Source organism: Colossoma macropomum, unplaced genomic scaffold, assembly GCF_904425465.1.
Source record: "Colossoma macropomum unplaced genomic scaffold, Colossoma_macropomum, whole genome shotgun sequence".
NCBI lineage: Eukaryota > Metazoa > Chordata > Actinopteri > Characiformes > Serrasalmidae > Colossoma > Colossoma macropomum.
Window position 1 is genome coordinate 45,341,611 of NW_023494789.1, and position 15,300 is coordinate 45,356,910.

At 37.6% G+C, this 15,300-nt stretch overlaps 1 protein-coding gene across 1 annotated transcript in view; it reads left to right on the top strand.

The window, feature by feature from the left end:
• LOC118807596 (artemin) overlaps positions 1 to 6,624 on the top strand; it is a 28,268-nt gene extending 21,644 nt beyond the window's left edge. The window contains exons 3-4 of the mRNA XM_036569632.1: positions 15 to 183; positions 6,206 to 6,624. Of these exons, the coding sequence (XP_036425525.1) occupies positions 15 to 183; positions 6,206 to 6,624 (588 nt within the window). The remainder of the gene's footprint in view (positions 1 to 14; positions 184 to 6,205) is intronic.
• The last annotated feature ends 8,676 nt before the right edge of the window (positions 6,625 to 15,300 follow it).

Here is a 15,300-nt window from a genome sequence, read left to right on the forward strand (position 1 = left end):
TGATGTGGTTGCAGGTGATGCTCTTGATGTGCGTGTGTCTGCTGGGTCTTGTTGATGGGTTGATGCTTACAGAGGACAGAGAAGAGTCCCAGCCTGCTGCACTGAGGGCCGAAGCTAAAATGGCACAAAACCAGCAGCACCAGCCACGGTGGCAGAGCAAAACTGCCTGGGCTGACCTTTATGGTAAGTTCCAAATCTGAAATTTTATAGTGTGGGTATGCATCCAAATGGAATTGCAAGGTGTAGGGCAAAAATAATACCATGTGCACTACATGTCCAAAAGTTTATAGACATCCAACCTTTGGAACATTGCTATGAGGATTTGATTGCATTCAGTGTCTAAAGGTTGCTTTTTTATTTCTGCACTGGAGTTTTTACCTCAAAGGCTTTAAGTTGGCTGCTACTACTGTGATTCTTTGAAGAAATACTGCAGGGTTTTTCAGATTAACCTTCATGTTCCACGCAACTGTCTGTGTGGTCAGTTTACCAATACCAAAACTGGCAATACCTTTAAAAAGCTGTTGACTCAAAAAAAACCACTTTCAATAGATAAAAGCTTTTAATAAAAGGTTTTATGTTCTCTTCTGTTTCTCTTCCCTCTCGCTTCAGACCCCCTCTCTGCTCTTTCTTTCTTGCTCTCTCTGTTTTTCACTCTCTTTGTCATGCTGCATGGCCATTACCTTCTCTGTGATCCTCTCATTAAAGCAGAGGCCCTGTTTGGGTCTCTGAGAACATATCTGCTCAAATAAGACCAGATATCCTCTGCGGGAGGTAAATTGAATGGTCCAGCTATTGGGCAGCACTATATCCTCCTGTTCATATTAAGTTGTGGCTGTGCTTTCACAGAAAAGCTCCTGCAATGAGCTTAGATTGTCCCAGGTATCTGCGCCCTTGTCTTGGCCTGTATGAATGTTATCTTTGTAAGGCATCTCTTTCTCGGACGCTGTTGACATTTTCATTTGGATGCCGCTGTGTTCGGTCTTCTTACCCAATATGTTGAACATGATCAGATTATGATAAGAAGCTATAAATACAAGTTTGTTTTCCTTTCTGAACAAATCCAGATGTTTATAACTGTGCACAGAAAACAAAGCTAAATCTTAGTTCTGGCTTAAAATAAGTGTTCATTTGCTTTCTCTTTATAGTTAATATTTATGGCAGAGTGATATTTTTATGCTTATGACCAGCATTTATGGCAGTGTGACACCTCCTTTGCGGCATTTTCTTTTAAAGACACAGAGAAGAGTGCATACTGTACAGTACTGTGCAAAAGTCAGAGACCAACCTTAATTTATTTAATTTCCAGTCAAGACAGCCATTTAGTTGTTCATTTGTCAGGAAAAAAGTAGAAAACATATATTTAACAGAGGATTATACAGAATATAATATTAAAATTTAGTATTTGGTGTGTTCAAGCTATTATTACAGTTTCCATGCTTTTCTGGAGGCTTGCTTTCAGTTTTTTAAGAAATCTGCATGGGTATTTTTCCACACCTCCAAAGTTCAGTCTTTGGTTGCATTTTCTGCTTCTCACAATCCAAGTAATCTGAAACACATACAAACTTTTGTCCGCTAACTCATCCAGCAGTTTTTGAGATCTCAAGACTGTCTCAGCTCTGGAATGTTCAGCCTGATTGTTAATGTTGTGCTTGTATGCAGGTTTTGATCGTACATACGTTTTTTTGCGCAATTATTGTAAATGATGTTTTTTACCCCCATAGGAATGAAAACGGGGCAAAAGCTTGTGCACCCAACTTATATTATGATGGTACAAGTCTATTTGCAATGCCATTTTAACCATGCTGGGTACCAAAGCAACCACCTGGCAACACCCAAGCAACCACCTGGAATACCATAGCAACCACCTTAGCAAAACCTAGCAAGCACCTGAGATATCATAGGAACCACTTAGCAAGACCTTAGGAACTACCTGGGATACCATACTAATCACCTAAAGTATCATAGTAACTGCCTATAAACTTAGCAACAATATGGGAATCGATTAAGCTTTGCAATCACTTTTTCTTAAGGAAATGCACTTTTCTAGTTATACAATACTGAGCATTCAGTGATCACTTTTCATTTTTTTAATTACCAGTCAAAATGTCCATGAGGTAAAATTGTGGTGTGGACTCTTCAGAAATATCTCCTAAAAATTGAAGAACTTAATTAATGCCAGTTTTGACTGGAAATTAAATCAGCGAAGGGTGGTCTCTGACTTTTGCACAGTACTGTACATAATACAGTGTATTGTAATGTGGTTAACGCATTCAAAATGTGATTCCAATAAAATGAATACATATGAATATGAAAATGATTAACAGTGCGTGCTTTCCATTTATTCAGGATCTGACTGTACCTAGACAGAGCGGATATTTTCAGCAAGACTAGATAAAACTACTCAAGCGTCTTGGTGGCAGGTTTTGACACAGCAAATTGCTCTCTGGATCAGGTTTAGAAAGCTAATTACCCCACTCGTCGCCTTGGGGAGAATCCTGATTCATATTTTTATTTTGTCCTCAATGCTGAGTTTTAACAACTGTCATTAAGCACTGACAGCGTGACACAGCTTGTCCTCAAAGCATGTGGATTCTCAGTACTGACATGAAGAGTGAATTACTCTGTGCTGTGTTGGTGTATCCGGCGTCAGTAACAGTCTCTTACTGTCATTTATGTTGTACTGTGGTAGGCGCACTTAGTGAAACAGCAGCGTTCTGCTGATAAGCTTTGGAATTTCACACCAATTTGCTCTCAGCCGAGAGTTGCATATTGCTCCACTATCAGCTGTTGAAGTGTGAATTGAGAGCAGATCTTTCTAAATGCCACTGTGGCGTCATACGCCAGGGTCTTGTGACAAGGAACCAGTTAATGATCTTCAGTAATGAAATTACCCTGCCTGGGAGAAGCTGACAGTTTGCCTTTCTAAATAATGTTTGTCATTCACAATTACTGTTTAATATTTTCAAATAAAAGGAAAACACCTACAAAGGTTTTGTAATAGGGATACAATATAATGTATCGGAATCGGCACATAATTGCTTAAAAACAAATGATCAGTAATGGACAAATATTTAGATTTGACCAATATTTTAAAGGCAATATTAGAAAACAGATAGTTCTGGTGTAACAAAAATATTTGACACTGTCAAAGTTGACGCATTGAGAATAAACTCACATTTGCATATGTATAGTGCATAAAAAGTTTATGCTCGCATGTGTAGTGGTAAGACTAAACATGCTGTTCCTGGAGATAAAGAGGTTACTCTGTTGAAAGAATTTAGCTAGCTGACATCGAACCAAAAAACACCACTTGATTATCTTCTTTAGGTACAGTTTACATTGCAAATGGTGACCTCTGAGAATCATTTTTTAGGCTGAGAACTGTTGTAACATTACTTTATTAGTCACCTATCCAACAGGGCTGTACAACAAATTCAGTAGCACAAAGGAAGCAGACAGGAGTGTAAACATGATTTTTTCATTAAGCAAACTGCCTTGATCATTCAAAAGCAAAGTGAAATTTTTACAGACAATGTAAATTACAACCCAGTAAGTTTAACATAATATGAAAGGCTGTCTTTGTCTTCTACCCAAGGTAAATTATCTTCTTTTCCAGTACTGCTGTCTTTGCCACATTGACTGATGGTATGTCAACAATATAGCGACAGTGACAAGTGTGATGTTTTAATGCTGCTTGCATGGACCACCAAATAAGAACCTGGTTCTGTTTAAACCCTTAAATGGCCAGGGCCCAATGACAGGTCCAGTGTTTTACCACACACTTCTATGACCTAAGAATAGCTCAGCTAGTTTGCATTGTAGTATGTGTAGTTACTGAATAAGACGTCTTAGTATGTAATAAGCCTGGGATTTTAAGGGGTTAAACTGAGAGACTGACTTAATTTCTCAAATAGAACTGGGCTGATCAGCTAACTAACAGGTTAAAAGATAGCTAAACGACTAATTGTTCAGTATAGAGTTGGATGAATCCCAAATTATGGCTTGTTTGCCATGTTATCCACTGTGTGCAGGAGCCAGTTTTTTATTCTTATGTAGCACACTATGAGGGAGTCATTTGAGATTCAGCCCAAGCATGGGAAAAAGGAACTACAACACATTTAGCTTGGTGCTAAATAAAACTGAAAATTGCATAGAAGGGCCAATGGACATCCTTTGCAGTGATACTTTGATGAGCAAAAAGTAAATGTCTATTGTTGTTAATGAGGAATTATTTACAGAAAAATTGTATATTTTTTCACATTTTATGTTGTTTGCCATTTTAAAAAAAGCAACCTGCTTGCATTACACAGACTTAACATCGTGCCCGTGATGATATCTTCATAACACATGGCCTCTCATGGTTTATAGCTTTATTTAATAACATTTAATGACATCATTTTTTGGTGACATTTGGGCTACTGCCCTAAAATGTCTGCATTTTATTCATTTACATTTATGTTTATCCAGAGTGATTTACAGATGTAAGCAGAGGCTTAGCAATCTTGCCCAAGCACTTGGTAGCAGTATTACTCACTTTGCTATACCAACCGCATTTTACTGCATTGTAACCCTGGTGGGTTTAGTCCTAATTTCTATCAGCGTCACAGATATGTACATGAAAAACATCGGAAAGATTTCCTTCATATTTAGCTTCATGTTTATCAAATTGTCTTCCTTGATTTGAGATCTTGCCTAAATTAAAACATCTGAAGTGCTTCCATGCTGATGAGTGCTGACAAGGGGATGAAATATGTGGCCTTTGGCATTTTTCCCAAGGTAGGGCTTTTGCCAGCTGTTCCTTCAGAAAAATGAGTCAGATGATATGTGACTTGGGCAGGTCGATAATGCACGATACATATTCATGATATTCACAAAAAGACACAAGGCAGATAGACCACATCCATCAAAACTCTGGGCACTGTGATTTTTATTGAATCTTTACCATCCTGTACTGCAGTTAATCCATTTAAACAGAACTAATTTTGCAGAAATATGTAGTTGTGAAGTGTTCTTTAAGTACTACTGATGTTCACAATATGCTCAGAAAACCATACTGTTTACCACAACAACAAAATTTGTTACGATAATAAGATATTGTCACGTTGCCCACTTCTAATGTTAACTGACAGTAGATGGGCAAGTTATCATTAAAAACATTTACACAAACAAACCTTTGATGAGAAGATATGTTCATATGCAAGTTTCATGATGCAATGCTTTTTTGCACGTCAATGTTGCTGATACAGAATTAGAAAAGAAATGCTAACATAACTTTTACATTTATTTATTTTTATTCATTTATGTAACCTTCTAACTTAACCTTCTGGCAGAAATGAGTGAGAGGAGATTTTAATGGCTCAATCACTTACAGCAAACTGTGGAATCCAGGACTCTACAACCAAGTATATCAGAAGCTATAAAGATTCCTGTTGAGTTATTTGTTTCACCCATTTAGAATCAGCACTTGATGGCTGCTTGGTGGAATCCTGTTGGAAGTAGCTGCTGTGATTCGTGTTTTCTTCTTGTGCTGGTAACTGAGCCATCTGGGTGATGTCTTTACTTATGAGTTAGCATAGTTAAGATGTTAGCAGCAATACTTACGCAGTGATAGAACACTATAACTTTTCATTCTAACACTTTTTGCCCTTAACTATTCTACTCAACTGGGAACCTAAAATGTTTGCTAAGCAGGAGAAAAATCTGAGTTTACTTCACCTGTTCCAGCTTAAGCTTGCTGTGGCTAATCTGTGGCTTGACTAATCAACCATGCAAAGTAGAAATCCAAATTTCTACTATAGGCGCCAAAATGTAATTACTGCACTATTTAGGGTAGAACAGAAAACTTTAGCATCCTCCAGGGTAGGCTAACCAAACGGTGAGTTTTGCAGCAACGTTTTTTATGCTCATGGTTACAATTTTTAGGAATACCATTATTGTGTTAAAAAAACTATAGAAACCAATCCCATCATCACATATTTTATAACATGAAGTCTAACTGTACTCAGTTCACAGCACATATTGTCTTCTGACCCCTGTGGCAAGAAAAAAAATGAATATTAACATGCGTATCTTGACACCCGTAGCCTGAATTTATTCAATTTTGAATTTAAGGTGATGACAAATTTGATTCAGCTTTTAGATTCTCAATCATTTCTCTCATTTATCAGCATGTGAAACTACTTTTATTTACCCTCTCTCCTTGTAGACCCATCCTTGGTGGAGGAAGGTGAGGAGTTCAAGAGCAGGTGGCAACGTTCTCCAGCAGGCTCTGCTGCTTCCGGAAAAAAAAGAGGCAAGGACCGCAAGAGCCGAAAGCGGCACAGAGACAACGGGGACTGTCGTCTGGAGAAGAAGCAGCTGCGGGTGCGTGACCTGGGGCTGGGCTACGATTCGGATGAGATTGTACTGTTTAAATACTGCGTGGGGACGTGTGAGAAATCCCGCAAAAACTACGATGTGGCACTCAAATACTTAATGGACAATGGTGGTATCACAGAACCCAAGGTTAGTACTCAGCCCTGCTGCCGGCCAACACGCTTTGAGACTGTCTCCTTTATGGATGCTCGGACCATCTGGCAGACCATCAGATGGCTCTCTGCGGCCAACTGCAGCTGTGTGGGATGAGAAGGGCCAAGGACGCAGCTGGATAAATGAATCAAAAGCTCCTGGCTGGAGGGGGAGCAGGGTACTACTCCTTTCTCTTCTATGAGACCTCAGCTTGAGAGCTAATGCAAGAGCTTGCCAGGACCGTGTAGTGAAACACCAAGTCGGTTGTGGAGGAACAGCACCAGGGAAAGTAGCACAGGGAGGCTCCAGCTGTAGTGCGCCCTGCTGGAGAGAGGTTTACTACAGCAATCAGTGGAAGAGCAGCGTTCTGCTGATGAGTTTTGTAATTCCACACCAATTTACTCTCAGCCAAAAGAGAAGTTACTAGCTGTGGGATAGTGAACTTAGAGCATCAGATGTTTATAGATCCAACTGTTACATTGGACAACTGTGGAACCAAGGAATAGTTTGATGAAAAATCACGTTTACACAATTGTCCATTCACCCTAAGTGTAATCAATCAGCCAAGACATGTTTGACATCTTAAGTTTGCTTTGTTACTTTTGTACTGGTTCTGCAAGGCTAATGTAGCTAACAAACAATGGAAGCTTTGTTGAGTTGTTAGTGCCCATATCACTTTCCATACTGTCCAAGCTGAAGCTGAAAAAAACAGCTTGTTCTGAATTTTTGTGATGTCACAAAAAACAGCACACTATTCGGGCCTACAGCAGTTTAGCCCTGTCCATTCATGATGAATCTACAAGGAGTGTTTTTAGCCTGGAATGCTTTTTCAATGAGGCACATTACAGGGCAGCCAATCAGAACAGAGCTCATATATGTCCGTCTTAAAATCACAATAAAAAATCACAAAAACAGTCAATGTTAGGTTGTTTTTGTACATAATCCCCCAGGGGCTATCATGGGGGGAAAAAGAAGAGAAAAATTTAGCTTTTGCTTGTGTGGTTTCTGACACTGTATGACATACTAGTATCTATAAAAATGGAAAAAAAACGTATGCTACATAGCTAAAAACGGTAGTAGCAGCCCCTTGGGAAGTCTTAGACATATCATCAAATGTCCTTTTGGGAAGGTAGTTTGCACAATGCTAATTAAGGGTGTATACACTTCCATTACTTGTTAGCTGCCTTAGTCTTGTAGCTCAATTGCAAATGTCAGACACCAAATATTTTGCTAATTGACTGCAGCGCTTTGCTGGGAGATTGGGAGAGGAAGCACAGCTGAACTGTTCTGAGAAAGAACAGCCTCTGAAAGCTCTACAGACTGCGAGGCTTTGACTTAACTGGAACTTTATAGCCATGCTCTTTGTGTGGAAACAGGATGGTTGGTAGTAAGAAGAACATAACTGTTTTGAGATTCCTCTATAACCCATTTGCAAATGCTCAAATTGCAAACAAACTGGTAAAACTAATCTGATTGTCAACAGTGTTGAGCTTTTGGTTAGGATTTAGACCAGAATTAGAGTTAAGTTTAAGTAGTGGGTTGAGAATAAGGCCTGAGTTAGATTTAGGTTCAGTGTTAGATTTACATTTAGGTTTTGGGTTGAGGTTAAGGTTAGGGTTAGAGTGAAGGTTAGGTTTAGGGATAGGTTTGAGGCTTAGGTTTTGGATTGAGGTTAAAGCTGTACCATGTCAGATTTTTTTTGTTAAAGGGCCCATATCATGGAAATCTGAATTTCTCTCACTTTTTGAGATAAAGGAGTTTTGAGTAACATGTAAACATTGTTAAAGTAAACATACCATTTGCTTCCTGATCCATACAGTCCATAACTAAGCCGCACAAATAATCCATTTTGAATTTGTTATTTCTGCAATGTCACAAAAACTTACTCATTTACATACAGTGGAGTCCAAAAGTGTGAGACCTTTGGTAAAATGCTTCTATTTTGCATTCATTACTAATTTAATACAAATGATCAGCATAATAATTGAGTATAAAGTAGAATCTTTGAATTTCAGAATTTCCTAGTATTTGTTATGTCCCCCTTTTAGCTTTAATCACAGTTGCCCACACATGCCCTCAAGCTTGCATGGGCTCCATATGTTTGTGCAAAAACCTGTGACAAGTAGATCAAATCCACCTTACTTCTCATAACATTTCTTTGTTTTAAAATTTTCAAGATTCTAAAACTCTCTGTTGTTTATTTTCAGGTTTAAATTAAATAAATACCAGATTTTCAATGTGTTTTCAAGACTTTTGGATTCCACTGTTTGTCCACCTTTTCAGCCTGCAGGAGTTTAGCCCTACTCATTCATAGTGAAGCTCTAAGAAGCAGCTCTGAATGTTTTTTGAATGAGACACATTCATAATTCCAAGGGATAAATAAAAACTGGAAATGGTCATGTCAAAATAAAGTATGACCGTTTTGGTGCATAAAACAACACAAACGTCATAAGTTCACCTCAGGGGAAAAATTAAACACAAGAAAAATGTATGATATGAGTCCTTTAAAATGTAACAAAGTAGCATTACTGAGTCAGGAGAAAAAAAAATGTGCTAAAATATGGTGTTTGTTTGCTGCTGTGAAGCCTGTAAAGCCTGAAATAGTAATTCAAATGTCAGATGTTTTGAAATGGATTTTGCAGGGGTTTTTTGAGCCACATTATGTATCTTTATATATTAACATCACACGCAGAAGCTCAGAAAGAAGGTCTGGCTCGATGTTTAGGCCTCAAATGCAAAATCAACATTATACTGATGAAGATATGATGAAGACAGTAGTAGATAATTCACTCACATCCTTAGAAGACAGGTTTTTCGCCAAGTTTTGAGTTCTTTTTGAATAACCTTTCAACCTGCTCGCAATCATCAGTTTCATCCACTTGGGGGAGGGGTCCGAAGCACAACTGAAGTTACAAAATGTCCTTCTGCTCTTTGTGTACAATTAAACATTTTCACCAGAGAGGTCTCCAAAACCAAATCTTTCATAGCGCAGCTTTAAGGTACATTTAACAAATGTTTAGTTGAATGTAATCAATTCAATTTTCAATTTTCTCACTTCAATCTTCCGTCAGTCTGCAGCTTAGTAGCAGAAAGGCTTCACTTCAAAGCTCACTTCAATCTTCCTTCAATCGGCAGCTCAGTAGCAGGAAGGATTTGCATTACATTCGAAAGGTGGGCAAAAGTATGAACAAAAATTAGGCGTCAAGATGTCTGCCACTACTGTTTTTAGCTATTCAAGAAATGTTTGTCCATTCTTCTAGGGAACAGTATGTCATACAGTGCCAGAAACCACATAAGCAAGTTTATAAGAGATTATTTAATTAACTCCACATGGTTTAAAGCAAGTGTTCGATGATTTAGATGTGATGCTATTTAGAAAGGGGTAAGCTTCCATTACTTGTTAGCTACATTAGCCTCGTAGCTCCAGTGCAAAACATCAGAAACCAAACATCTCATTGCTCATTGACTACATTAGGGGTAAGCGGCATATTGTGTAAATTGGATTTTTCACCTTTTATTCCTTTAGAAGTTCAGTTTTTTATGCTTTGATGGGATTTAAGCTGTTACAGCACATGCTTATTTCCTGACCTTACCTCATCGGCTTTTCTGCATTGTTGTTTGTATTTGTATTTGTATCTTAATGCTCCTGTTACTGTTTGATTTAACCAAACTGTTTTGAGACCAGATAGGATTTACCCATGATATACATCTTATTTTTATGCTACATTCTTAAAAATAAAGGTTCTTGCTTATAGAAAAACGGTAACACTTTATTTGGATGGTCCACTGTAGATGCTTTGTAGATGCTCAGTCTATCTTTAACTAACATTCAAATAAATATCTATTAAATGCAACTGAACTTGAAGTTACTTGTTAAAGTTTCTATTAAATCTATCCTTAACCCTAAATCTAATCCTAACCCTAACCTCAAGACAAACCTACACGTACTCTTAAACCTAACCCTAACCGTAATGTTTGTGATAATCAACTGAGTATCACCAGAAAGCTTGTTAATAATTTAAGTATCTGTAGATCATCTATAGGGGACCATGCTAATAAAGTGTGACTGGAAGAACATTTAATTGGTGTAGAAGCTTTACATTATGTGGAGCTTCTTTTAACCTTTCACATTTACAAAAATGTTCCTTTAAAGAACCATGCACTGAAAGGTTCTTTGGGGAACCAAAATGAGTTCTTCTATGGCATTTGCTCCAAATAGCTCTTTTGCCTTTATAAGAGTGTTTTGACTTAATCTTCAGGTTCAGGTGAACTATTCACTGGGCATTACATAAAGAATCTGAGGCAAGAGTCTAAATTTAGCTGAAGGTGCTGCTGTGCAGAGGGCACCTGCAGGATGGTGAAGCGTCATATCATTAAACGGCTCTTATAGCTTTCATGTGTATAAGGAAGTCTTCACTGGATGAGCTCCCTACAGGGCATATAACTTCAACACAGATTTTAGCTTCATCGTTGTGCGATTCATTGAAAATACATTTCCTTGATACAGTGAAGGCTGTTTTTAGCTGTCAGTCAGTTCACAGTTTCAATGCAGGCAGCCAGTTCAATGTGAAAGCAGGCATGATATGACATGAAAGAAAAACATATTGATGGCCTTCTGTGGTTCAGCAATAATTCTGTGTTGACAGTATTTTACATTGACTGTTTGTGTCAACCAAACATTGCCAGATCAACGTAACACTTTACTGTGAGCCATGTTTATAAGGCTACATGACACCTGCATAAGCCTACATGAACATTTTTTCCTAACATTAGGTTCTCACGATCAGGGTTTGAATTGTGGCAGAGGTCTTGGGGGTCTTCCCCTGGTGGATAGTCTGCCTATGAAGTGAGCTATATACTGTTTATTTATTGATTATATTTTCACGGTGTGAGGTTTACCCCTATAGTTGTTTTTCACCAGGCAGAAGTTCATATTAATATCAATAAATGTTTTTTTTTTTCACAACTGGGAAGAAGACATGCCAAGTAGATCGAATAGCCTACTTTTAATGAAGTAAAATCTGTTATTTAGGCTGTAAAAAGAACATAGACTTCTCATCTCAGTGTACATCACGGTGACAGAATTTCACTAATATGATCTGGTCAAACAAAGGGCCCTTAGGTCAATTGAGTTTCATTTTACAGTTTATAAGATTTAAGCTACCAACAGCATGGACTGGCCAGCTGTGCTTAGCCATATTGTCTTTTTTAGGATGGGGTATTCCAGTTTTTTCATCAACACTTTACCCTGAGACCCTGATGAAGTCATGTGTCAACCACACATAGCAATGTTTAATGCAGTTAAGGCTTTCTTTATTCGATTGACACCACTAGCATAATGCTAAGTTCCATTAGCGTTGTTAGCGCCAGGCAAACCATGCTTCACCTAAACAATTCATGGCAATTAAAACTAAAAGACAGTCGACTGATGACTGAATAGGCATTTAATTAACATTTCAGTAAAAGAAAATTCTGACCCTTGTGAGATATAGAGTGTTATAGATTGGATTAGATAGTAGGTAAGTTATAGAAATCACACAAATGCGACTCTTTTGGTGCACTGGAACGATTTTAACAATGAGACACCCTAGAAAATGGCCGATTCCCTAGGCACTACCCTTCTACCCCTGAACCAGGGAGCTCAATGAGAGACACCCTGTGTCATATTGTCAATATGTCGTTGTAATGTACACTGAGCTACTGAGTTAGTTGTTATGTCACTTTACCCAAAAAAAGTGTCACAACCCAATGCCAGAAGAGATTATCACTTGACATGAGTGTTATGACAAAAGCAGTCTTTATGGCAAATGACACTTGTTGTATTAAAATTTATATATGTTTATGTAAGCCAAGAAGGGTTAATGTAGGCATCATGTAGCCTTATGAACAGCGCCCTACACTACAGTTTTATTGTCACTTCATTTCACACACTTTGTTCACATTATTTCCATGTTGTAGCACACTATTTCAGTAAAGGATTCAAACTAATTACAATGACAGAAAGGGACAACCAAAAAAAATCATGCAACCAACATAAATACATGTAATAAATAAAATCCATTAGAGATGCACATTTAAACAACTTAGACAGCGTACAGCAGAATGCAGGAATAGAAAGTGATTAAAAAAATGTCCATCAGTTTTCCTTATTAAATTTTGAGATGTTTTCCTGTGTCTCATGTATGTTGCTGAACAATGTTGCTGGTTTATTTCCCACTCTGGTTCTCAAAATGAAATACATTTCAAACTTTTCTGCCTTTTTTTTAATTCATGTTGCAACTAGAGGCCGTTTGCTGCTCTAATAAAGGGACAAGTTTGGGTCAGTTCATTGGGATCACATGAAAATATAAAGGAAGAAAAATGTATTGGATATTAGTTGTTTTGAACTGTTCTGTGAACTGTCCTCTTTCCAGGAGAGCAGTGTGTTCCTTTCTGTCAGAGCGATCTGAATGATGGCAGCCTTTCCCCCTACTGGATGCTATGCATCTTCTACTTTATTTAAGGGAGAGAATTAACTATTCGTAACTTATCTATTTATCAGTTTTTTTGTACATTTATTTTCATGACTATCAGATGGTTATTATTTATGAATGGACTATGTATCTTGAATTTATTACTCGGATTGGAACTGTTAACATTTAAAATGTTATTACAGGTGCAGTTAAGGAAAGAAATTATGTTTTGTCATCAAGTTTTAATAAGCACAAAAAATGCAACCCTGTTTTTTTCTCATTCTCACACACGCACACACACACACACACACACACACACACACGCACACGCACACGCACACACACACACACACACACATGCATGCATAAAGTCCATGTGCTCTACAAGTCTTGTTTACAGTTCAACACCCAAAGTAAAAAATCTCCACACATTTCATTTGTGTTATGTTCTCTTACATGTGGTTTATCCAAAATGATTTCATTTTTATTATTATTATTATTATTATTATTATTATTATTGCATTGTATTCAGTCCCTGTAAAGATCCTCTTAAACTCTATTTTTGTACTTCACTCCTGTAAAGGAATAAAGTTTTTAAAAGAGAGAAACAGTGTTATGTGGTGTTGTGCTAATCTTGGAGGCGGGGTCACAAAGCAGGATTTGTTCAGTAAACAACAAACAACAAACCTAATTACAAAAGAACTGGGACAGTAGAAAAAATAAAAGCAGACAGTGATGTTTTGCAAATCATTTTTGGCTGGTGTTCAATTGAAAACAGTGCAAAGAGGAGATATTTAATGAACAAATTAACATTATTGTTTTTGTACATTTAGGCTTATTCTAAGTTTGAACCATGTGTCATGTTCCAATAAATTTGGGATGGGGCATGTTTACATCACCCTTCCTTGTAACAATATTCAGTAATTGTTTGAGAACTGAGGATACAGGTTGTTATAGACACCAAAAGTGGATTTTTTTTCCACTATTCTTGCTTGATATACCACTGAAGCTGCTTAACAGTCTGAAGCTCACTTAACAGTCAGTGTGAGGCATGTCTGGACTGCAGCCAGGCTAGTTGCTGGCATCGCTGTTGTAACAAATGAAGATTGTGGCTTGGCATTATCTTGTTGAAAAAAGTAGGGATGTCCATGAAAAAGACGTTGTCTAGATGGCTGCAAACGTTGCTCCAATATGTGTATGTACCCCTCAGCATTAATGGTGCCTTCACAAATGTGCAAATTACCCATGCTATCGGCACTAACACATCCCGTTGACAGATGCTGGCTTCTGAACATAAAGGGGCAACAATAGAGATCATCCTTTTTTGGCCTGGAGAATGCGACGTCCATTATTTCCAAGAACAATCAGGTTTCCACTTTGTGTCAGCCCAGAGACTTTGGCTGCGTTTCTGGATGTTGTTGATATATGGCTTCTGCTCTGTGTAGTAGAGTGTTAACTTGTATTTGTAGATGCAACAAATACAATTTAACTGACAAGCGTTTTCCAAAGTATTCCCAAGCCCATGTGCTTATATTCATTACAGAAGGTCAAAGGTCACAGGGATGCAGTTGTGGTTCTTGTCTCTGCCCCTTACACACAGAAATTTCTCCGGATTTCTTGATTTTTTTATATTATTATGCGTAGTGGAGGATGAAATATCTAAAATCCTTGCTGAGGAGTGTTATTCTTAAACTGTTGGATTTTTTGCTGATGCATTTTTGGCAGAGTGGTGAGCCTTGACTCATCCTTGCTCATAAAAGGCTAGACCTTTTCTGGATGCTCCTTTTATAGCTAAGCATGATTGTATCAACTGTCTAAGATGTTTGATGAACTTCTAACAATGTTTGTAGTCCTGCCCCCATTCCAATTTTTTTGGAATGTGTTACAGGCAAGAATTTTATAATGATCGTATAGTTGATAAAACATGAAATTTTATGTTTTTGTAGTATTTTTGTTCAAAATCAGGTTAAAGTATATTTACAAATGACTGCTTTCTGGTTTTATTTGCATGTTACCTGCTGTCTCAACTTCTTTGAAATTGGGTTTGTATGAATGCACGCACTTATCAGTTCATTAGCAGTGTAATAAGCAGCAGTTAGAACACAGTTAATGAGTAAACATACTAATGACATAATTAGTCTTAATTTGTGACCCTTATTGTAAAGTTTTATTGAAAAGAACCTTTAACATATGGGCAAAGGGGCCTATACAGAATCATACATTGAAATCTATTTTGGCACCTTTATTTTTAAGTGTGCAGGATTGGATCATTTTTAAAAGACATCTGTTATTTATGTGTTGGTCTTCACACGGAAAGAATGCTCAGAATTTCATTTTAAAG